This window comes from Dasypus novemcinctus, chromosome 15, assembly GCF_030445035.2.
Source record: "Dasypus novemcinctus isolate mDasNov1 chromosome 15, mDasNov1.1.hap2, whole genome shotgun sequence".
Classification (NCBI taxonomy): Eukaryota; Metazoa; Chordata; class Mammalia; order Cingulata; family Dasypodidae; genus Dasypus; species Dasypus novemcinctus.
Window position 1 is genome coordinate 20,562,821 of NC_080687.1, and position 26,150 is coordinate 20,588,970.

Here is a 26,150-nt window from a genome sequence, read left to right on the forward strand (position 1 = left end):
AAGGAAGGAAGTAGGGGAGGGGGGGGTGAGAGGGAAATTAGCTCAATATAGGAAAAATACTAAATCTGTTGCCAATGGCTTCTCAGTCTTGTGAAAATATTTGAACTTCCAATATCTATTTTTGAAATTTATGTAGACATCTGGAAACAAAGCATTCTTGCTTAAGAATCAAATTTCCATTTCCATATTTATGCAGCCATAGAAGAACAGAGGCCCCACTGAAAGGTCAACTTACAGAGAAGAGAGAATATATGCTGTCTTCCTTAAAAAATCACTAATTAGCACATGGCTCTTTATCGAATGATTTGTTAACCATTTAATTGTCCACTTCAAGTCAAGGATGCACTTTAACAAGAGGCCAGAAAAACAAAATTCCAGACCACATTTTCTTACAATTTCAGCTGTCATCTTGATATATTATCATAAAGATTTTACTGTGCAATGAAAACAAGATTACACTCTCTACTAATACATTCCTTAATAAAACAATATCAGAAAATATTTGGTTTCCAAGAAATTCCAGAGTTAAATGTGACCCTATTTTGAATTTTAATGAAACTGTGGGAAGAAATGTATAGGTATCTGTAGTTGACTGCAAACCTAAAAATTCTTTGGAATGGCTATAAAAAGTGCTTTTAAAGTATACTGGATATTAATAATAATAATAAAGTTAAAAGGTATGGGGTCTTTTCACCTCATCATAAAATTAAAACATGCTTAACAGTTACTATATAATTATACACCTAGAAACCATGAAGGAACTGCTAATAAACACAAGAGGAAAGTATTTTCTTAACTACAATGGTATAAAAATGACAGATTTTTACACACTTCCAACAATAGAGTACTGAACCTTACTTTTCTACAGCAGATCGCTTCTGGGATTTTGATTGATAATTTAAAGCCATCTTGGTTTCCATACCAGTATAAATAGCAACACCTATAAAGTAGAAAAGTAAATGTCATAACAATAATACAAATGTATCTTGCTTTTACCTAGCAAGTTATGGACAGATGTGGTGTCAGAGGATTTTTTGTCAAGTGAATCTTATTTTCAATTACACTATATATACTAGTGGTTCATGGAGAGTCACACAATGGGCTTACTTCAGACTAAACCCTTTTTCAGATTTTAATATACTGGGTTTTCCTACAGCGGGGCATTTATATTTTTAAAACTCATATAGTTAAAACAGAACGTAAGAAATAACCCACCAGAATGGGAGATACTAGCAAGGGAAGGCAGACATTAAAAGAAATTTTCTGCAGAACTTTATTGTGTGTGTTCTTTCATGGACATAACTTTGTGCTTCTGAGTAAAAACTACAGACATGTAATATATAAGCATTATTCTGAGATGTCATTGTTTTATAGATTGTGGTTATATACTGATGCTAGTTTTCTTAGTAAGACAAAATTACTACTGTCATAAAATCCCCAGTAGGTCAAAACGCCAAGACATCTTTTCACGGTACCATTATATAAGGATTTTAACTTTGCTCAAAGTAGTCTTAATTGTAGAAGGTTTTGTTAATAATTCACTAATTAAAATATTTACCAAAGATTTTCTCAGTGTTCTTTAGTGTGGCTCCTCTAAGAAGCAAGTTTTCTGATCCTAATGGCCTGTAAAGATAAGGATTGTCAGAAACAAAAACAATAAAGCAAACAGAGGAAGGCAAGATACAAGATGGAAAATTAATCCATTCGCTTATGAGACTTCATTTTAAGAGGAAATCATTTAAATGTAGATTTGCTTAGATTTAGATTTTTCAAGTTAGTCCAGGTCCATGTAAAATTAAATGGTCTTGATTTGTGCGAAGATAAAAAACACTGCCCTCCAGTTTAGGATCATAAGGGAATTTGTTAGAAATGCAGAATCTCAAATCTCACCCCAAACTACATTCTGCATTTTAAGAGCATATCCATTAGAGATCTTTAAGGATCAGTGCTTCTTCAAAGCTTGGTTGCCTAAACAGTATTTTGAGCAACACTTGAGAACTTGTCAGAAACTCAAATTCTCAGATCTCACCCCAGACCTATTATTAAACTCTGTGGTGAAGTCCAACAAGCTGCCTTAACAAGCCCTTTGGGTCTGAGGTGCCCTGAAGTTTGAGAGCTGCCACACTAGAGGATACACAAATGTTCTGAAATGCAAAAAAATGGTGGTGCATGTGATAAATTTGACTTTCAGTGGTTTCTATCCCATCTTCAGTGAGTTGGATGTTCTAATTTAATAAAATCATATTTTTAAAGATGAAAGGTAAGATACTCTATATGTCATTTAGAAACACAGGTAGCCAAGTCTTACAAAGATTATCTGAATGTAATCACCTATCAACTGAAACAATTCATGGATTGCTACCATGGCAGGAAAACAAGTAACAACCAAAGAATTTAAAAAGCATTCATTTGAGAAGCGGACATGGATCAACTGATAGAGCATCCGTCTACCATATGTAGGGTCCAGGGTTCGATCTCCAGGGCCTCCTGACCTGTGTGGTGAGCTGGCCCATGCACAGTGCCACCGCATGCAAGGAGTGCCATGCCATGCAGGGGCGCCCCCGTGAGGGGGTGCCCCACGCACAAGGTGTGTGCCCCACAAGGAGAGCTGCCCTGCGTGAAAAAAGTGCAGTCTGCCCAGGAGTGGTGACACACACATGGAGAGCTGACATTGCAAGATGATGCAACAAAAAAGAGACAGTTTCCCAGTGCCTCCTGGTAATGCAAGTGGACGCAGAATAACACAGAGAGCAGACAACGGGGGAGGGGAGGGGAGAGAAATAAATAAAATAAATCTTTAATGACAACACTTTACTGATTTCTCTGGAGGGCAGAGAAAGAGCTGAAACTCTTTGATGAACAAGAGTTGAAAAGTTTGTGTTTTACTTTCCTCTTATCACAGAAAGTTGAAAACCTACCAAATGTTTTAAGCTTAAAATTCACTCCGTGTATTTGGCCAATTCAGTTCAGAAATTCATCTGACTGAAGACAAGATGAGTGGAGCCTGTTCAAAGGATGAGAGTTCCCTGAGAGTACCCATAAACTGCCATGTATGTCCCAAGGCTTCCAGACAGTTTCGACATCAATTTGTTTGCCTGACAGTCATTAAAAATGAAGCCCCCTGGGCTGCATCCTTGTTGTCTGGTTTGTTTTAAGCTTTGCCAGCTTCTGTGAACATCACACTTATAATAATTCATGTCCTAAGTATTTATGAAAACGATCCTCTTAAAAAGTGCTTCTGAGAAGTCTAAAAAGAATTTACTTTAAAAAGTACTTTGCCTCTAGTTTGAACAAGAAATATCACTCTAAGTGGATTGAGAATTTGGATGTACATAAAAGTCCAAACCATGAATTTATAAACATCTTTAAAAACCCAAATATTAAAAGTCTATTGCAGGGGAGTGGGATGTGACTCAAGCAGTTGAGGGCCTGCTTCCCATATGGGAAGTCCTGGGGTTCAGTTTCCAGTGCCTCCTTGAAAAAAACCAAAAATAAACAACAAGCAAAACAAACAAAAAGCCAACTCAAGGGAGCCAATGTGGCTCAGTGGTTGAGTGCCGGCTTCCCACATAAGAGGTCCTAGGTTCAATTCCTGGCCCCCAGTACCTCAAAAAAAAAAAAAGTCTGCTGCATAGAATAAGTATTTAAGAAGCTATACTTAGTATCAAAATCCAAAATATATTAATAATTATCTTGCAAGCTGCTCAGCAATAAATTTTATTTAAATATAAAGCATGAAAAGCCTGTAATTTCATGTTTGCAGATTCATCCCACTGGCAACAGGAATAACCTAAATCTATTTACTCATTCAAACACAAATTAATTTTCAAAATGGAGAGAAATATGTTATTTCCCCAATGTATTAGAAGATACCCTCAGCAGAATCTTGTGAGAGAAATATTTTCTTATGAATTATCATTTACTTGTTAATATACAGATATATATACTCAAAAAAAAGCAGAAAAGAAACTAGAACTTTATCCTTTGTGAGTATAATTCTATTTTCAAAACTTCATAGTAACATCAACAATGAAAAACTCTTGTTAATGAAAGGGTTAACTTTAAATTTAATAATATAGATCAAAATTGCTAAAAATGTTTAAAAGAAAGAAAGTATATCTCCTCCTTACCTTACCACAGGGTCATTTAGATCATTGTAAACATTTATACGACCAACAAATCTGACAACAAAAAAAAGTTCAATTACTGAAACATCAGAATCAATGGAAGAGAAACATATTTTTACATATTTTGCTATTTTTAAAAAAGAAATATTATGAAGACTTGTGATTCTTTACTCAAAAATATATTTAGTATACTAAATATACTAAAAAGTATACTAAATATACTTCTTCCCCTTTCTACTTTTCTATTCTTCTTATACCCATGACTTAAATGACTTTTCTCAACAGTTTACAGATTACTCTCATATAATAAAGAAATTTATTTATCAAATAAATTTAGTTCCATTAAATCACTTCAATTATTTGTATTAAGAACTACAGATTTGAAGGCTACTAAACTCTTCTATGAAAATATATAAGTAACATTTTTAAAAACTTTTTTATTGTAGTAGATACATAACTCATAATTTCACAGTTGAACCACTTTCAAGTATATAGAGTTTGGTGTACTAACTACCTTCACAATATTGTGCTACTATCACCAACATCTATTACTTACACTTTTTTTAAAAAAGATTTTATTTATTTATGTCTCCCCACCCCCTTGTTATTTTTCACTTGCTGAGTCTGTTCATCTTCCTTGTTTCTTTAGGAGGCACCAGGAGCGGAACCCTGGGCCCCTGACGTGAGAGGGAGGTGCCTAATCTCTTGAGCCACCTCCACTCCCACATTCTTAATTTTTAAGCAGTGATTTATAATCTCTTTCCAAACAAACATCTTGTGTGAAGAAGCAGAAACAGCATTTAAGGGACAGAAAGATATTTCTGCGGAATGCGAAGATTCTGCTTACTTATAGAGATCGGGCTGAGGCTGCTCACACTCAATGGTAGCATGTAGCCCATCTATATCTTCTTCAGTATGAAATCCCTTTGTGTCCTGAACCGCATAATGAGTCTACAAATTGACAAGAAATGTGAATTGGCAACCAAAATGACCAAAACAAACACAGCAGCGACAAGATGCAATTTTTTGTGCATTTAAATAAACTCAATTATAAAGACTGATTACCATGAGAGAAAATCAAGAGTTTGTAAAAGTTAAATGTTCAGAAGTTATAGAACATAGGTTCTGTTACTCCTGTATCTATCGTTGAACCAGAAAATTCTCATTCTTCCATTCTCATTGTCCTCACGATTAAAAATAATAGGACAAATAGCAGTGACTGGGAATTCCCCAAAATGGAGATTTCAACTTACCTGTCATAATGATAACTATAAATTAGGAAAAAATTCTGAAGCTAAAATATTCCTTTTCATTTATATAATGCTCTTTTGCTTACAGAGAGCTATCATAGGTATCATGTCATTAATTCACAACTCTGCAGCAAACTGTCCATGCAGATCACGGTGGTAGTACCATAAGCTTTCTATATAACTCTTTACTTGCCCTAGACCAAATGGGTTCTCACACTTGAATATGTACCAAAATCACTTGTTAAAACACTGATTCAGACTTTCAGATTCAGTAGATCTGGGATGGGGCCCAAGAACCGCATTTCTAATAATTTCCCAGGTGATGCAGAACTGCTGGTCTAGGACCACATTTTGAAAACCAATGGCCTAGGGAGAAGAGAAAAATAAAGACTTGTGGATGAGATCTGATAAAGAGTGAATGCATCTCTTCTCATCTTTCCTTCTAATAATCAAGTGTTTGGAAAATAAAATGGGAACTGAATCAAAACAAACAGGAAATACGGTAACTTCATTACCATCATCATCATCGACATTTATTGTAATTATCTGGCATTTTGGAAAATTTTCTAAGTATATCCTCAGAAGAGCCTCTGAATTACAGGTTTATCCCCATTTCACAGACATGAAAATTCCAGGAGTTATTAAGAAACCTGCCCAAGGTCACATATAAGCAATAAATGGCTTATTCAGAATTCCAGCTAAGGTTGGCTGAACTCTTTCCACTCCCCACTCTGCTTTTAAGGAAAGGGCTTAGATAATTTCACTCCTCTAGCCAAATCAAATGCACAAAAATGAAATCAGAGAAAACTCAATTAAAATGCAAAGTACAAATATACAAAAAGTAGAACAATTACTGTAACATCTCTCAGTTCTTAACTAGTACAACTGCCATAAAATTTCATCTTGAAAAAAGTGATATACCTAAAGAACTAAAGCACCTGTTTCACTAACAATGCTTTGGAATATTTGACCCCAAACAGAGAGATCCCTTACATAGGACAGAAGTTCAAACAGCAACTCATTGAGAACCAAGAAGAGGTAAATGGCTCCTTAAGTCTGAGTGACTTATGGAACCTTAGCACCCTTCATACTCGAGAGGAAGGAGCAGCAGCAGGTCACAATAAATATATGAACGACCCAGAGATTTCCATTCCCCCCAAAAGATTGTTGCATATGATCTATTATGGCAAAACATTTATTTTCTTGGTATTTGTCTACTTAGAAAATGTGAAAGCAAATGCTCACTCTCACCCTCAAAGTCTACAGGGCTTTGGGAGCCAGTGTAGCTTAGTAATCGAGCATCAGCTTCCCACATACATGATCCCAGGTTCAATCCCCAGCCCTGGTAGCTCAAAAAAAAAAAAAAAAAAAAGCAAAACAATAGGGGCCTTTAGACAATGATATCATGAATTATCCATAAAAGATTAGCATATCCTTTGATATTTTTGCAAAGAAAGCTTCCCTTTCCAACACTAGAAATTGCCTATACAAGAGGTATTCCGTAAGTACCTTTTCAGTGTTGCAATTTTAAGAACTAATGGTGTAGAAATGGTTGAATCTATTGAACTATGCTCACCTTTATACATTTCTTGGAAAGCTCTAAATTTTAAAAATAATTTTAAAAATGTTAAAATAAAAAAATGCATTTTTATGACTAATTAAAATTTTTGTAGAATCAGCTGCCAGTACAGAATTTTATCCAGAGTACAAAGAAATTAATTATACTTTCAGAAAATCTTTACTAAGAAATTTTAACAAAAAGACACTCATTGAAGTAACAGGCAAAATCTAGAGTTATGTATGGCTTTTTTCCTAACTCTAGACTAGTAAAGACATTAATTTTGACTAGTGAAGCAAAAATCTTCAAAATTCCTACAATCTATTCATTAAGTCCTTAATTTGGTACCTCAGTTAAATAACACTGGCTAACATTGAAGTTATTACTGTTAACACGATGGTTGTTATAGATCATATGGTATACAAATATATCTCAATAAAACTCCTTAATAAACAAAAAATTATGCAAGAATAGCCAGAAGTAGCAGCTATGTGTATAGAAGGGGAAAGAAAGAGATTGAGAGGTGAGGAATTTTCTTTTGTCTGTTTATTATTATATTATTGAATAATGGAAACGTTTTAATAATGATTAAAGAGATTAATGTACAACTATGTGATTATACCAAACACCATTGATTATACACTTTGGATAAATTGTATGCTTTATTAACATATATCAATAAAATTGATTTGTTTAAAAAAAATCTTCAAAATTCCAACAATCTATTCATTAACTCTTTAATCTGGTACCTCAGCTAAATAACACAGGCTAATACTGAAGTTATTACTGTTAACATGATTTATTTGTTATAGACATTGAAGGAGGAAAGAGAACAGCAGAAAACAGGTAGGACCAAGGTGAGGGAAAATTCTGGTCAGTACAACTCCCTAAGGTTTTTATTGAAAACTTTGAAAACGTTGACGTTTCAATATGATGTTAGTTCTGTAGTTACATAAAACATATGATCGTACCTCCAATGCGAAAGACAAATTTTAAGGCATTGTACTAAATGGCAAATAAAAGGAATATTACTTTATAACTTGATTCTCCATCTAAACTGGCTGTTGTAACATGGCACGTTCCATCTCCTCGGCTGCTGGACAGGAATATCAAGTCGCAAGGAAAGGTCTCATCCTCCTTTACCATCACAATGTCACCAACCTACAGGACAAAACATAGAGGATGGTTAAACTAAAAATTTCACACTTACACAGATCCTTCACATATTTTGTTGGGATTTCTTTTTTCTACAGTGATCCTCAAAATACTGCCAATTGCATAACCCAATCAACCATTCTCAGAAGTTTTCAAAGCCAGAGCAAGCATGTTTTAACAATGTTGAAAAAGAAGAATAATGTGGGGGTAGGGAGCGGGGTATATGGGAACCTCTTTTGTTTTTTAACATAATGTTTTGTGATCTATTTATCTTTTTTAAAAAAATACAAAAAAATGGGGGGAAAAAAAGAAGAATGTGGGAGGAATCACTCTACCTGATTTTTTTTTTTTTAAGATTAATTTAATTTATTTATTTCTCCCCATGCCCTTGTTGTTTGCATTTGCTGTGTCCGCTTGTTGTGTGCTGGTCTTCTTTTCAGGAGGCACCGGGAACTGAACCTGGGACCTCTGATGTGGGAGGGAAGGAGGCACCTAATCATCCGAGCCACCTCCACTCTGTGCTTTGTTGTGTCTCTCATTGTGTTTTCCTTGTATCTCTTGTAGCATCATCTTACTGCGTCAGCTCACTGTCTTGCTCATCTTCTTCAGGAGATACTGGGCACCAAGCCTGGAACCTCCCCTGTGGAAGGTGGGAGCTCAATCGCTTGAGCCACATCTGCTTCCCTCTACCTGATTTTAAGGCTTAAAATATAGTTACCTTAATCAAGACAGGGCAGTGACATTTGTATGATTTATGTATCTTTAAAAAAAAACAAAAAAAACACAAAAAAATCAAACAAAAAGTGTGATAATGGCAGGGTAATAGAATCAGCGATCAATGGAACACTGAGAACTTAGAAAGAGACACACAAAAATATACACAATTGATTTGTTTTTTTTGGTACTAGGGCCAGGGATTAAACCTGGGATCTTATATGTGGTATGCTGGTGCTCAACCACTTGAGCTACATTGGCTCCAACACAACTGATTTTTGAGAAAGGCACAAAAGCATTTCAATGGAGGAAAGATAGCCTTTCAACAAAGGCTGCTAGAGCAGCTGGATATACACAGGCCAAAAAAAAGAACTTTAACCTAAGTCTCATCTGTTATACAAAAATTAACTCCAGAGAAGTGGATGTGGCTCAACTGACAAAGCGTCTGCCTACCACATGGGAGGTCCAGGGTTTGAACCCAGGGCCTTCTGGCCTGTGTGGTGAGCTGGCCCATGCGCACTGCTGCCGTGCACAAGGGAGTGCCCTGCCACGCAGGGATGTCCCCACATAGGGGTGTCACATGTGCAAGGAGTGCGCCCATAAGGAAAGCTGCCCCGCACGAAAAGCACAGTCCACCCAGGAGTGGCGCCACACACATGGAGAGCTGACACAGCAAAAAGAGAGAGACAGATTTCCTGGTGCCACCGAAAACACAAGCAGGTACAGAAGAACACACAGCGAATGGACACAAGAGAGCAGACAATGGGGGGGGGGGGGGGTGGGTAGGGATAGAGAAATAAATAAAATAAATCTTAAAAAAAAAAATTAACTCCAAATAGATCACAAACTTAGATGTAAAATAATAAATCTATTAGAAAGAAATTAGGAGAAAGTTTTTTAAATTTAGGACTAGGCAAAGAGTTCTTAATCTTGACACCAAAACCACAATTTTAAAAAGGAAAAATCAATAAATTGGATTTCATTAAATTAAAAACTTCTAATTGCGAAATATCCTATTAAGAGGATAAAAAGAACTACAGACTAGGAGAAAATTATAGTAAACTGTTATATCTGACAAAATACGAATAACTAGAATATATAAAAAACTCTCAAAACTCAACAGTGAAAAAAAAAAACAAATAACTCCACTTGCCTTCAGAAAATGGATAAGACACATAGAGCTATTTCACTGAAGAAGACATACAGATGGTAAATAAGCACATGGAAAGATGTTCAACATCATTAGCAACTAGGGAAATACTAATAAAAATCAAATCCCTACATACCTATCAGAGTGGTTAAAATAAAATAATGACAATGCCAAATACTGATGAGGGCAGAGAAACTGGATCACTCATACAATGCTAATGGAATGTAAAAAGATATCAGACACCCTGAAAAGAGTTTAAAACAAAACATCGATCTACCACATGATCTAGCAATTTAACTCTTGGACTTTCATTCTAGAAAAATGAAAACTGTGTTCATATAAAAACCTGCACACAGGTGTTCATAGCAGCTTCATTATAATAGTCCAAACTGAAAAATATCCATGTCCTTCAACTAGAGAATGGTTAAACAAACTGGTACATCCATATCATGGAATATTACTCAGCAATAAAAAGGAACGAAGTATTGACGTATACAACAACTTGGATGAATTTCAAGGGAATTATGGTAAGTGAAAAAAGCCAATCCTAAAGGGTTACACAGGTAAGATTCCATTAAATAATGACATTCTTCAAATGACAAAATTATAGAAATGTACAACAGATCAAGGGCTGCCTGCCAGAGGCTGGGATGGGGTGGGTAGGAGGGAAGGGTGAGAGATATAGCTATAAAGGCTATAATCATGGAACTATTTTGTATCTTGCCTGTGGGTTGGATATCTGAACCCACATATGGTAAAATTGCATTGAATAAACACATACATATACACAGAAATGAGTATATATAAAACTGGTGGTATATGAACAAGATTGATGGATTGTATTCATGTCAATTTCCTGGTTGTGTTATTATACTATATACAGTTTTACAAGATTGGGGATAACAGTTACATGGTATGTATCTCTATTATTTCTTACAAGTGTATGTGAACCCACAACTACTTTTTAAAAAAATGGGGGAAAAAATTTAAGGGTTACTTTTTAAAGAACTTCTAGCAACCTCCAAAAGGCCCGGGTCAATATATAGACAATAAGAGGCAGGCCATCTATAATTACTAGAAAAGTTTTATGTTTTCTTTCTTTCTTACACAGTTAATTTAGAATCCTCTCAGAATATGCAGGATACAGAGCAGGTATTTCCCATAGGAGAACACTGCATTAAAAATAGAATTTTCTGCTAGGAGACACTCTTTAGGTAGGTTTCTAAGAAAAAAGACATTTATCTGAAAGTATGGAAAATTTGTAAAGGAAATAAAAACATTAAAGAAATCTGCTGGAAAACCTGGCAGACCATTTAAGGATTTATATCTAAAGGATAATATTAAAATGTATGTGGTGCCCCCGTCCGCTTTTCACATGGCCACGTAGCCTGTTTTCCTCAGGGGCAATGAGAGTCAACATAAGATTACAGTAAAACATCACTAACATGAACTAATTTAGGGAACACTCTTTCATTAAAATACTCATTATTAAAACATCTGGATAGAAATATTTATTTTTAAAAATTTAATATCATTTAAAAACTTAAAAACACTATGAACAATATGGTATACCAACAATTTAGATAATCGTAATTTCCCTTATACGCATAGATGTAAAAATCTGTAACAAATTATTAGCAAACCCAACCCAACAGTCTATTAAAATATTCTCTTGCGGGGGGGGGGGGGGGGGGGAGGAATAAATAAAAAATAAATCTTTAAAAAATATATATATCATTCACTTTGACCAAGTGGAATTTATCCTAGGAATGCAAGGGGAGGCTCAATATACAAAAATTAATCAAATCAATGTAATATACCACAATAAACAGAATGAAGGTGAAAAACATATTAGCTCAATAGACACAGAAAAGGCATCTGAAAAAACTTAGCACACTTCCCCTGATAAAAACAATCAGAAAACTAGGAATAGAAGAGAACTTGCTCAATATGATAAAAGTCATTTATGAAAAAAATCCAGTTAGCCTTTTTATTTTTTAAAAGATTTTTTATTTATTTCTCTCCTCTTTCCCACCCCAAGTTGTCTGCTCTCTGTGTCCATTCACTGTGTGTTCCTCTGTGACCGCTTCTATCCTTATCACACCGGGAATGTGTGTTTCTTTTTTGTTACGTCATCTTGCTGTGTCAGCTCTATGTGTGTGCAGCGCCATTCTGGGCAGGGCTGCACTTTTTTCGCGCTGGGCAGCTCTCCTACAGGGCGCACTCCTTGTGCGTGGGGCTCCCCTACATGGGGGGACACCCCTGTGTAGCACAGCACTCTTTGCGCGCATCAGCAATGCACCTGGGCCAGCTCCACATGGGTCAAGGACACCCAGGGTTTGAAACCGCGGACCTCCCATGTGGTAGGCGGACGCCCTATCCATTGGGCCAAGTCTGCTTCCCCTCCACAGTTAGCCTTAAAGGCTTCCCATTATTGGAGTTGTCCTGGGTGGTACTGCACAGACAGGTTACTGGACATTGGATGTCCTCCCATGGCTCACTGGCTGGACTGGGGGAGAGTGTAAACTATAATGTGGATCACTGACCATGTGGTACAGCAGTGGTCAGAGATGTACTCACCAAGTATAATATATGTCCCATGATGATGGAAGAGGTTGCTGTTATGGGAGGAGTGGGGTGAGGGGGGTATATGTAACATTAAAAAAAAAAAAAAAAGAAAGAAAAAAGTTCACTTAAAAAATAAAGTCTTCCAATTAAGATCAGAAACAAGATAAAGATAGCTACATTCTCCACTGCTATACAATACTGTACTAGAAGTTCTAGCCAGGGGAGTTAGGCAAGAAAAAGAAATAAAAGGTATTCAAACTTCTTTTCGGAAGAAGTATAACTATATCTAGTCACTAATAACATGCTCTTATATACAGAAAATCCAAAGGAATCGATACGAAAACTACGAGAGCTAATCAACGATTTTCTAAAGGGTCAGGGTATAAGATAAACAAAAAAAAATCAATTATATTTCTCTCCACATGAATGAACAACTGAAGAGGAAATTAAGAAAACAATTTTATTTACAATAGCATCCTAAAAGAACAAAATATCTAGCAATAAATCTAATCAAGGATGTAAGACTTATACACTGAAAACTATAAACACTTCTGAAACAAAGAAGATCTAAATAAAGGGAACATGTTAACGAACTGGGAAACGTAATATTTTTTAGGATGTCAATATTAGCCAAAGGGACCTATAAATTCAATGTAATCTCTATCAAAATTCTAGTAGCCTTTCTAGCAGAAATGGAAATACTGATTTTCAAATTCATGTGGAACTGCAAGGGTCCTGAATAGCCACATAATTTCAAAAGAACTTAACTGGAGGAACTCATAAGTTCCCATACAAAACTGTACTACAAAGACCCAATAATAAAAAAAAAACTGAGGTATCATAAAAAGATAGCCATATAGACCAAAAGAACAGAATTCAAAGTCCAGAAATAGACCCAAACATCTTGGCCAAATGATTTTTCAAAAAATGCAATGGGGAAAGAATAATTCCAACAACAAAGGGTCTTGGGAAAACTGGATATCCATATGGAGCAAAATGAAGTTATACCCCTACCTCACACCATATACACAAATTATCCCAAAATGGATCAATTCCCTAAATGTCACAGCTAAAAATATAAAACTACTAGAAGATAACATAGGGACAACTATTTTTGACCTGGAATTCCGTAATGGGTTCTTTGATATGACACTAAATGCATGAGCAACAAAAGAAACAATAGATAAATTCTACTTCATCAAAATTAGAAAATTTTATACATCTCAGGACATTATAAATAAAGTGAAAAGACAACCTACAGAATGGAGGAAAGTAGTTGCAAATGATCTATCAGACAGGGCTTAATATTCAGAATATATAAATAACTTCTACAACACAAGAACAAAAAGACAACTCAATTTTTTAAAAATGGAAAAGGACTTGAACAGACATTTCTCCAAAGAAGATATAGAAATGGCCAATAACCATTCAGAAAGATGCTCAACATCATTAGCCACTAAAGAAATGCAAATCAAAACCATAATGAGATACCATTCCACACCCATAAGGATGGACATTATTAAAAAAATTAAAAATGACTAGTGTTGAGAAGATGTAGAGAAACTGGAATCCTAGTGCACTGTTGGTGGGAATGTAAAATGGTAGAATCACTGTGGAAAATATTATGGCAGTTCCTCAAAATGTTAAATATAGAATGACTATATGATGTGGTAATTTCACTTCTTAGGTATATACCCAAAAAAGAGTGAAAAAAGAGTTGCAGATTCTACACCAAGGTTTAGATCAGGATTATTCACAGTAGCCAAAAGGTAGAAACAACCCAAGTGTCCATCCATAACTGACTGGATAAACAAAATGGGTTTATACACACAATGGAATATTATTTGGCCATGAGAACAAATGAAGTTCTGTGGCAAGTTATAGCCAGGAAAAAACCCTTGAAAACATCATGCTAACTGAAATAAGTTGAAAGTTGCCCAAAAGCAGAGTCTTTGGTCGAAGAAGAATGGAAGAGGAACGGCCACTTTTTCTGCAATCGTATTACTAGAGCTAGTAGCGCTCCTTGATTAATAGTTCTCATTTCTCCTCAACAGTTTCTGACCAGGAAAACAACCAAGAGAGATGGTGGAACTGCAAGGAAAGTGGAAAATGGTGCAATATAGATGAAGTAGTTGGTGGGGGCGGTGCTTACTAAATGGACTGAAGAAAGAGGCAGGAAGAAGAATGCTTGGAGTGTGGCAAGTTCTGTCATGTCATGGACTAAAAGTGGATGTTAAACATTACTCTGGGAGACAAACTTTAAAAATATAGTACCTCTAAATTGCTATTATAAGTCTGAAATATTCATTTAAATAATTTAAAAGACATATATAAATATATAATGATGTAATGGTTACAATAACAATTAATTAAAAAATATATTAAAAATGAGACATTCACTGAAGTTTCTGTTCCAACTTTCATAAATTTCCAACTCGAGAAGTTTATGAGTTCACTATTTTCTAAAATAAATTTTCTGAAAGTATTTTACTGTCTTGATTAGCCGGTACAAATCTCATAAAAATTAAAAAATTTAGACAATCTGTTTTGCCCAAGAAAATAAAACTATTATTGGTGCTAGGTTAAACGTATCAATTACTTACTCTTAGTTTTCGACTTTGCTTTCGAACAAGTTTGCCATGCTGAATAAAGTGAACAGGACACTGGTTCATTTGCATTGTCTGCTTTGTGGCGAAGCCAGTCTTCATAGCCCTGAAAAACAGAGAACAAAAAAGAAATTCCATGAAACAGAATAAGGGGAACAGGGTGGCGGGACTTGGCCCAGTGGTTAGGGCGTCCATCTACCAGGGTTCAAACCCCGGGCCTCCTTGACCCGTGTGGAGCTGGCCCACGCACGGCGCTGATGCACACAAGGAATGCCATGCCACGCAGGGGTGTCCCCCGTGTAGGGGAGCCCCACGTGCAAGAAGTGCGCCCCGTAAGGAGAGCCGCCCATCGTGAAAGAAAGTGCAGCCTGCCAGGAATGGTGCCCGCACAATATGGAGAGTTGACACAACAAGATGACGCAACAAAAAGAAACGCAGATTCCCGTGCTGCTGACAACAACAGAAGCGGGACAAAGAACATACAGTAAATAGACACAGAAAACAGACAACCAGGGTGGCGGGGGGGGGAGGCGGAGAGAAATAAATAAATAAATAAATCTTATTTTTAAAAAAAGAATAAGGGAAACAAGTAAAATTTCACTTTAGCTCTGATGCAAACATTAAAATTTTCCTTTCTTGACTTTGGTGATAAGCCATAATTACTGCTAGAATAGGCCATAACTAGCCCGATTCTATAAACAAGGTGGCTAAGAGTTAAAGACCAAAGTATACCCTTGCCATCTCCCTAAGAATAACTAACAGGCATCTGACATGTAACATATCGAAAGCAGCATTCTTGATTCCATCCTCACCTGCTAGCAAGTCCTCCCTGATCTTCACCCCATGTTACCAGTGATACCACTTATTCCTTCAATTATGCATTCCAGAAAACTAGAGGTCACGTATTATTACTCTTAATACCTTACAACCACTCCCTCAGTAAGTCCTGTTGCTTTACCCTCAAAATGCATCCTAAATTAACCACACTTAATGTCTCTAAAACTATTTTTTTTTGGCCAAAGTACCATTCTCTCTTACTGGGACTAAAGACACGGTCGACTGAACTGATATAGCCTTGCTACCAGGCTTGCCCTCTCCCTGAATTCTCTATTTATCACCTACATAGATTTTTTTTTTTTCTATGTAAACCTTATCATGTACCTTTCCTACTCAAAATATCACAGTGGCTTCCATCACATATAGAATAAATTGGGAACCATGTCTCACAAGTTCTTCCATGACTACTCAACGTTAGGAACTCGTCTCCTTCTAAGCTCTCCCTCCCTCCCTTCACTCTGATTATCATTGCCTTATTCATCTTCCTCTAAAATGGAGCTTCTGGAACAGGGGTTCTTAATCTCTTTTGTTCCACGGACCCCTTTGTCAGTCAGGTGAAAACCACAGACCCTTTACTAAGTCCACACTATACTATGTAGTATTTAATAAATATATCACACCCGCACCAACAAGTCCCCACAAAAATAATGTTTTTTTGAATTTCAGTCCAAGCACACAGGCCCCTGATTAAGAACTCCTATTCTAGAAAGTCTTTTTGTTTTGGTCAGGATACACGTGGAAAATAGTAATTTTCTAGAGTGCATGGTGGATACTATAAGGCTGCTTAATGCCAGGGGCCACAGGCCTGGGGTTTCTCATGAGGCAGTGGTCCAGGGTATCTTAAGAGGTGCCTGGACCTACCTAGTTGGCCGGAGGGCTGACGAAATCAATATATTGGCAAGCTGGACACTCACTGTGTGACAAAAAGAAAATCAGGCAGAGTGATTAGTAGCTTGCCCAAGATCACACAGCAGTGGAGCCAGGATTGGAAGAGTCTGACTCCAGAGCGTCTGCACCATACGGCCCTCCAATGATTCTATGAAGAGAAATGGGCTGTGGAGCGCAAGGATCGTGTAGTTTAGGAACAGAGACCCCCTCAGTGTGTTTCCATACATATCAGCATCCTTTTACTACGAGGCTCATTGCAGTCCTCTCTGTGCTACCTGGTCCTCTGGCTTCTCGTTAAGTTCAAGAGCACAGCGGCGCCCATCCCTGCATCACTCACAATGCCCAGAACAATAATAGTACCCGGCACACAGGTGGGCTCAACAGATAATGGCTGAATTGAATGCATTTGAATTTATTTTGAGCAACAGCACACTGAATTTGTGGGAAAATCACAGGCAATTATATTTAGTGTGACAAAAAAAGGAGAGCTGTTCATTCTGAGGTTGAACGCATGGGTGTTTGTTAGACCATTCCTTGCATTTTTGTGAATTTTTACAAATTTCTTTTTTTAAAAAAAAAGAGGAATATTTCAGTGTCCACCATCTTTGTCCTTGATCCATTTTCTATGTGGTTTTGAAAAGAATTCTCAGCATATAAGGGGAACCAAGGTGCTCGATTTGCTATTTCATGTTCCCCTGTCATTTTGGATATTTACAACATGTAATAACTTTCTTTTCTTTCCTTCATACTTCTGCTACCACTAGCTTTTTAAAAGAGAAGACATGAAAGCAACTAACTCTATCACACCTACTACAGAGGGTATTCGAAGGGGATTTTAAAAACTTCATTACATTTTTATTATATAAATTTTGTTTTATACTTTTATGCTACTTCTAAATTTCTTTTTCTTCCTGTCCTCCCCAAAAGTAGTCAAACTAGATGTTTCCTCCTGTTCATCGTGTTATATTTGTATTAAATATGTATGTGTCATAAACAATATAGTACTTTTTAAAGTTTTTAAAAATGAGTATGGTTTAGCAACTTGTTTTTATCACTGTATATGTTTTCCATACAACACAGTAAATTCATTTTAATTACTGTATTGTATTTCACGACATAACACAACAGATTCATCCATTACCTACCTTACTAAAGGTACGTTCTTAACAACTGAAAGTTGTTCCTAATTTTTCTCTAATACAAAGAATACAGTGCCTATCCCTGTACACATCTCCTGGTATGCATGTGTAAGAGTTTCCCTACAATGTCTTCTAAGATGCATATACTATATATTCTAAATACATATACTACATATCATTTACTCTATAGGTTCCAGGGTATTCAAGTCTTCAACTTTTATCAGATATTGCCAAATTATTGTCCAAGAGGTTTCCATCCTATCAACAGTAATTAATGCCTATTTCACCACGACCTTATGCTATTCAGACTTTTACATTTCAAAGCCAATCTAATGGGTATGAAACGGAATCATATTGTTTTCTAATCTGTATTTCCAGATTATCAGTGGGTGAGACTGAGTTTTGTGTTTTATCTTTTTTTAGGAGGTACCTGGGACTGAACCCTGGACCTCATATGTGGTAGACAGGCACTCAATCATTGAGCTCCATCCACTCCCCTTGAGTAGCTTTTAATGTTTATTGGACCCTGCAGCTTCTTCTGTTTATAGCATTGGGCTAATTCTATTATAAGTTTTATGCATACAAAAATATCATCTCCCAGGTGGCAGTTCACATCTCACTTTGTTTATTCTGTCTTTGCACAGAAGTTTTAATTTTAATGCAGATGAATTTACCTACCTTTTCCTTCCCTAAAGTTTCAAAAATTTTAAACTTTTATTTCTTTTAGGTTTTCTTCTTGTCTATTCTTTAAATCTTTTAAACTTTTCTTGCCATTTTCATGTGATTAAGAGCACCCCATATTGATGAATAGGAGCTTTGATGGCGGCACTCTTTATACACTCTTTTATGTAAAGGGTATATATTTTAACATTTCTTCAAGGATGATGTTTCTTGTAGGGTTTTGTTGACAAATATGAATATCTTTATATCAAAAGCAAATTGCTTTCTATCTCTTGCTAAGAGTTTTAAAAAATTTTATACCAATAGATGTTAAATGCTGTCAACAGCTATTTTTTTGCATATACTGAGATACACATAATTTCCCCCTTTGTTAGTATTTTCAGTTATAATAAAATTTCTAATAAAACATTTGCATTATTGGAATAAACCTTATCAATACCTTTGTATTGATATTTTATTAATACTTGATAATATTTACTTAGGATTTTCAGAATATGATTATGAGTTTAGCCTCAGTTTTCAATTTACTATCCTATCTAGGTATATTATGCTACCCTAATAACAAAAGAAGAAACTTCTCTATTCTTTGAGTTCTATGAAAGAGTCTGTTTATGACAAGTTATCTGTTCCTTGAAAATTTAATAGAATGCTCCTGTAAAACCATCTGGGCCTGAAGCTGTTTTTAGACATCAATTTTCTATCATAGTTACAGGTTTTTACTCAGATCTCCTTGTTCTTGAGTCAATTTTGGTAATTTAAATTTTCCTAGAAAACTACCCAGTACACCAAAGTTTTCAAATTTATTGGCATAAGATTGCTCATAGCAGTATTCTTTTGTTATTTAAAAACTTTCTACAATATTTATAATTTTGTATCTTTTATTTTTAGAATTGTTTGATTCATCAATTTTTTTTTCTATTCAGGCTTGTCAGAACTTGGCCTAGTTTATTGGTCTTTTTAAAGAAACAATTTTTAATTTTTTTTCTTTCATTTTATCAAATCTGCTTGTCATGGGTCAGATTTATTCCCCAACCTTAAACAACTATAAATACCAGACGACATATATAAAACGATGGTTGGCATACTTTGGACAACAGGCGACACAGGATTGTGATCCCTGAGATGGGAAAACAAATAAGTCATCTATATTGAGACAGCTTATGGCCCGGAGAGAGTTTCTGGGCCACAGTGTGTAGAAAGAGAATCCAAACAGAGCCCACAGGTTTTTCAGACTTCATGAGACAGTTTAGTATTGGGGAGGCCAAAGTAGCTCCAATTTTGGGGTCAGGGTCAGAGAAGAGAGAACTGCATAGTCAGAGATATGCAGAAGAGTTCAAGTACGTAGCTGAGCATGATCAGCATGTGAACGTGACACAGCTACAGAGGCTAGAGAAAGTATCACAAGAAAGGAGCAGACCAAATAATCCCTAGAGCCCACTTGGGTATTCAACTGGCCAGAACAGAAAGACCTCCTGAGACAAAGAACACCGAGTAGTATCCGCAGAAGGATTCTGCCTCAGAAGTGGAACTGAAAGAGCCCCTAGAAAGGCTGTCTTTGACGTGCCCAAAGAAGTTTAAAATCAAGCCACATGGAAGGTCCCAGTTCTGAGTCCCTGTGCCTCCTACAGAAGGTGAGGAGATGCCACACCTGCTGCAACGAGCTAGATGCTGCACCACCACAATGAGCAGATGCCTAAACGAGCAGATGCCACAAGCCAGCAGGTGCCACAGCCTGTGGGGAGTGGATGTGGCTCAGGGTAATGGGCACTCATCTCCAGTGTGGGAGGTCCTGGTTTTGGTTCCGGTGCCCTCCTGGAGAAAGCGAACAATAAGCAGACAGATGAGAGAACCACTTGGGGTGGGGGTAGGGGGATGGGAATAAAGTAAATAAATACATAAATCCTTTAAAAAAAAATCAAAATCAAGTCTTGCAGTAGCAACTATTTCCAAGTAATTTAAATGAGGCTGAGAACAAAACCAAAAAATATTTAAAGGAATTTAAAATATCTATAATCAAAGAATTAAAAATGCACAATTTCTGGCATCCATTAAAAATTACCAGGCACCAAAGCAGGGGTTCTTAACCTTTTTTGTTCCACGGACCCCTTTGCCAGTCAGGTGAAAACCATGGACCCCTTACTAAGTCCACACTATTCTGTGTATTATTTAATAAATACATCACACTTGTCACTATGAGAATAACGTACTTTTAAATTTAAAATCAAACTCATGGACCCCTTGTTAAGAGACCCTGAACTAAAGAAAACAGAAGAATACAACCCTTAACAAGGAGAAAACAATTCAGTCAAGAGACAGCCTGGAAAATGATGCACTGAAAGAACTAGGAGACAAGTGTTATAGATTGAATCCTGTTCCCCCACAAAGACAAGTCCTAACCCCTGGTCCTATGAATGTGACCCAATTTGTAAATTTGATCTTCTTTGAATCAGGGTGTACCTTAACCCTTATGACCGGAGTCTTTGGGAGAGGGGAGGAGACAGAAGACAATAGATAATGGTCATATGAAAGAGTCAGAGACTGAGTTAGGGCTCACGGGCAAGCCACCAGCAGAATGCTACAGACTTCAGAAAAAGCATGATCCTGCCAACACCTTGATTTTGGATTTTCAGCCACCAAAACTGTGAGATAAATTGTTGTTGAAGCTAACTACAGTAGCCCTGGCAAACTTAAGACAACAAGGAAGCTGACATTAAAATAGCTATTATAGGGAAGAGGATTTGGCTCAACTGATAGAGCATACACCTACCATATAGGAGGGCCAGGGTTCAAACCCAAGGCCTCCTGACCCGTGTGGTGAGCTGGACCACGCACAGTGCTGATGCATGCAAGGAATGCCATGCCAGGCAGGGGTGTCCCCCGTGTAGGGGAGCCCCACACACAAGGAACGCGCCCTGTAAGGAGAGCTGATGCAGCAAGATGACGCAACAAAAAGAGACACAGGTTCCCGGTGCTGCTGACAAGAACGGGAGTGGACACACAAGAACACAGACAGCAGACAATGGATGGGGGTAGGGGAGAGAAATAAATAAAAAATAAATCTTTAAAAGCTATTATAAATATAACTGATTTCTCAAGAAGATAGAGGGAAGCAGATGTGGCTCGAGCAGTTAGATGCCCACCTACCACTTGGGAGGTCCCAGTTTGATTCCCGGTGCCAACTAAAGAATACGAGCAAGACAGCGAGCTGACACAATGGGCTGATGCAGCAAGCTAACACAACAGATGGCACAATGAGAAAACACACAACAAACAGGAAGTGGAGATGGACCAAGTGATTGGGAGCCTCCCTCCCACATAGGAGGTCCTGGGTTTGGTTCCTGGTGGCTCCTAGAAAGAAGACAAGCAAACAACAAAAGACACAGAGACTAGAAACTGAACATACACAATGGGGCAGGGGGTGGAGGTGGGGGTTGGATAAATAAGATAATCTATTAAAAAAAAAAAAAAAGAAGGTAGAGAAAAGCATGTGCAGGATAAGGAAAGAAAAGGAAGATATAAAAAATACAGCATATGTCCCAAGAAGAAAAAACAGACAGATTGGGTTAATAGCAGATTAGGCACAGAGAAGAAACTATTAGTGAAATTCAAGTAATACAGTAATAGAAATACAAGAAATACAAGAAATAGAAATTCAAGAAATACAGTAATAGAAACTATCTCAAATGAAAAAAATAGAAAGAAAAGATTGAGAGAGGATCAGTAAGCTTTGAAACAACAGAAACCTAAGCGGATTCCTAAAGGATTAGAGAAAAATGGCACGACAGAAAAAATATTTGAAGGAATATGCTCAAAACATTCTCAAATTTAATAAAAATTTCTTTCTGTTATAATGAGTTTCCTTCTTTTTAGGTCCTTAACTTACATTTTTTTCTCTTTTTTAATAACTGCATGAAAAATTACTTCTAAGTAAGTTCTCCTTTACTTACTATCACAATAGGCATTGATACAGACTGCTTTTATAGTCATTCCATTAAAAAGTATTTTAAACTTTACAATTATCTGACATATAATTCACATTCCATGAAATTGGCTGTTTTTAAAATGTTCAATTCAATGGAATTGAGTATAGTTTCCTGTTTTCACAATTCCTCACCACTATCTGAATGCCCTATGATTTTCCGTTTTTTTTTTTTTTAACATCTCCAAATATATGGGGGGAGAGATATTTTTATTGATTGGATTGATTTATTTATAAGTTTATTGTACTGATGCCAGAGACCCACAGTCTATGAAAGTTATTTTGGTAGTTGTATGCCACAAAGATGTGAAAATTTTAGGTTTCTATATATGTTCATTAGATTGCTAAGCATTGTCCTTTGTAGACACTGGGTTCCACATTTCAGTTAGAAATTGCTGCATTGCTGCGATCTGCTACCTCCTTAATTTTGTTTTATTGCCCTATCAATTTCATGTTTGCCTTTGCTGGAACCCTAGAGTTTTTTTGTTTTTTTGTTTTTTGTCTTTATTTTTTTAATGTTACATTAAAAAAATATATGAGGTCCCCATATACATTCCCACCCCCCTCACTTCACTCCTCCCCCCATAACAACAACCTCCTCCATCATCATGAGACATTCATTGCAGTTGGTGAATACATCTCTGAGCACTGATGCACCTCATGGTCAATGGTCCACACCACAGCCCACACTCTCCCACAGTCCACCCAGTGGGCCATGGGAGGACATACGATGTCCAGTAACTGTCTCTGCAGCACCACCCAGGACAACTCCAACCCCCGAAAATGCCCCCACATCACATCTCTTCCTCCCATTCCCTATCCCCAGCAGCCACCATGGCTACTTTCTCCACACAAATGCCACATTTTCTTCGATTACTAATCAGAGTAGTTCAACCCTAGGGTTTTTGATGGTGCTGGATTTATTTGTTTCAACAGCTTTTCAGTGTGGATTCCAGAATTATATAGGTAGTGTAAATTTTGATCCCATATATCCAAGGTATCAGAAAAACAGACAACAAAACAAAAAACCCAAATTAACACCAAGTATTCATAATCCTTAAATGCTCCTCATAGTCTTATATTTTAAAAAGTACATATTTAGACATTCTCATATTGAGGACTATTTAGACTACCAGAAGGGAAACTCAAGGCACTCCTAAAAACCTATGTGCATATAAAAATGCAATTTATTGACTTCATTCTACATCTTTTTTTTCCCTTTTAAAATCTAGAGTAAATTATTTTGCAATGCCATCTTCATTACTTTTGTCATCTAGTGGCTGTACTAATATCCTGTCTCATGTAAAATAAAGTATATGGTTTAGTTTTTTGTTTTTAATTTAATAATTAACATCAGGAAACCATGGCTTTGTAAGAAAGAATTTGAACATTCAGAATTTGATTAGAAGCTGACAAACTACCCAGGTGTTTGAAACGAAAGATTGTAAAACACAGAAATGTAAATATCACTGCCACTTTTTGTGGCAGATAAAGCACTTATATGCACAACATGTAAAGAATTCCTACAACTCAACAATAAAAAAAAAAAAGGGAAATTAAAAGAAGGGCCACAGGAAGCAGATGTGGTTCAAGTGATAGAGCTTCTGCCTACCATATGGAAGGACCTGGTTCGATCCCTGGGGCCTCCTGGTGAAAAAAAAGAAGAGAAAGCATGCCCTGTGCAGCAAGCCAGTGTTTGCCCAAGTGCCTGCGGGGTGAGCCAGTGCCCCACGCAAGAAAGTCACACAGCAAGATGATGATGGCACATCAAGAGACACAAGGGGAGAGTGAAGGTGAAGTGCAGCAGAAGCCAGGAAGTGAGGTGGCGCAATTGATAGGGAACCTCTCTCTCCATCAGAGGTCTCCAGGATCAAATCCCGGTGAATCCTAGAGTAGGGAAAATGAGAAGAGATGACAACACAGACAGCAAAAACAGCAGAGTGGGAAGATAAATAAATAAATAAATCTTAAGGAAAAAAAAAAGAAGGGCAAAGGAGTTGAAGACATTTCTCTAAAGAAGAAATGCAAATGGCCATTAAGTAAATGCAAAGATGCTCATATATCATTAATTTTTAGAAAAATGCAAATCAAAATCACAAAGAGATATTACTTTACTCACTAGGATGGCTATCATCAAAAACACAGACAACTGGTGGCAAGGATGGAGAGAAACTGGAACCCTTATACACTGCTGGTAAAAATGTAAAATGGTGTAGCCACTTTGGAAAACAGTATGGCAATTCCTCAAAAAGTTAAACACAGAGTCATCCTACGACCCAGCATTTCCAGTCTTAGGTATATACTCAAGAGAAATGAAAACTTAAATCCACATAAACACCTGTGCATGAATATTCAGAGCAGCATTAGTCATAATCAGAAATAAATATTAGTTGAAAATAAAATAGTCAGAAACACTCAAATGTCTGATGAATGGATAAAGAAAATATGATATATCTAAACAATGGAAGATTATTTGGCCACAAAAAGGAATAAAGTACAGGTACATACTCAAACTTGTTATCATTATGCTCAGTGAAGGAAGCCAGAAACAAAAGACCACCTGATTACAGTTATATGAAATGTCAAGAACAGGCAAATCCATAGAGACAGAAAGTAGATATGGTTTTGCTAGGGCCTAGGGAGAATGGAGAGTGACTGCTAACGGTTTTGGGATTTCTTCCAGGGTGATGAAAATGAGCTGGAACTAAGATAGTGGTGATGAGCCCACAACTTTGTGAATATATTAAAACCCACAGAATCGTACACTTAAAAAAAATAAAATTAAATAATCTTAAAAAAACAGTTTGCAGCAAAAGGTCTGAAGTTACAATGGTGACATTTTCCTTCTAAACTGGGAGACAGTGTAGCTTGTTGAAATACAGGAAAGGAACCAGTTTCAACTTCTTATCATTCACTTACCAATCTATAGCAATGGTCAACAAATTTTCTGTAAAAAGCCAGATAGTAATGGTTTTGGCTTTGTGAGCTACATGGTCCTGTCAAACTACTCGTCTCTGCTATTGAAGTGTCAAAATAGATGATACGTAAATGAATGAACATGGCTGTGTTCCCAAAAAACTTCATTTATGAAAATAGGTGGTAAGCCAGATTTTTCAAGAGGGCCATAATTTACCAACCCCACTCTATAGTGAAGCCATAATCTCCTGTGCCCCAGGGAAGATAGCTTTTTTCCTAGCCTGCACATGATGAGAACATCCATAGGGAAAAATGAGTTGAAGAAATTAAAATCTGGGCTGGAACAGCTCTGGTTCATAAGACTCCAGGAAAGTGGTGAGGAGAGATGCGTGATGCTAGGAAATCCCATTTTTCACCTTCACATTGGTCTGCTTTTTATGGGAGGTCCAGTAGCCAACCTCCAGACAATCCAGTCAACACTGTACTGACTTAAATAGGAAAGATCTCCCAGCTTTACTTCATGTATTAATAAGAAAGAAGCATTCCTAATTTGGCCCAAGATCTTTGGGATTGAAATTTAAC

The 26,150-nt window shown here is 36.7% G+C and overlaps 1 protein-coding gene across 1 annotated transcript in view; it reads right to left on the reverse strand.

Moving 5' to 3' along the window:
- ATP11A (ATPase phospholipid transporting 11A) overlaps nt 1–26,150 on the reverse strand; it is a 230,886-nt gene that overhangs the window by 60,688 nt on the left and 144,048 nt on the right. The window contains 7 exon segments of the mRNA XM_071208206.1: nt 859–940; nt 1,559–1,623; nt 4,131–4,181; nt 4,975–5,078; nt 7,968–8,096; nt 15,126–15,194; nt 15,196–15,234. Of these exon segments, the coding sequence (XP_071064307.1) occupies nt 859–940; nt 1,559–1,623; nt 4,131–4,181; nt 4,975–5,078; nt 7,968–8,096; nt 15,126–15,194; nt 15,196–15,234 (539 nt within the window).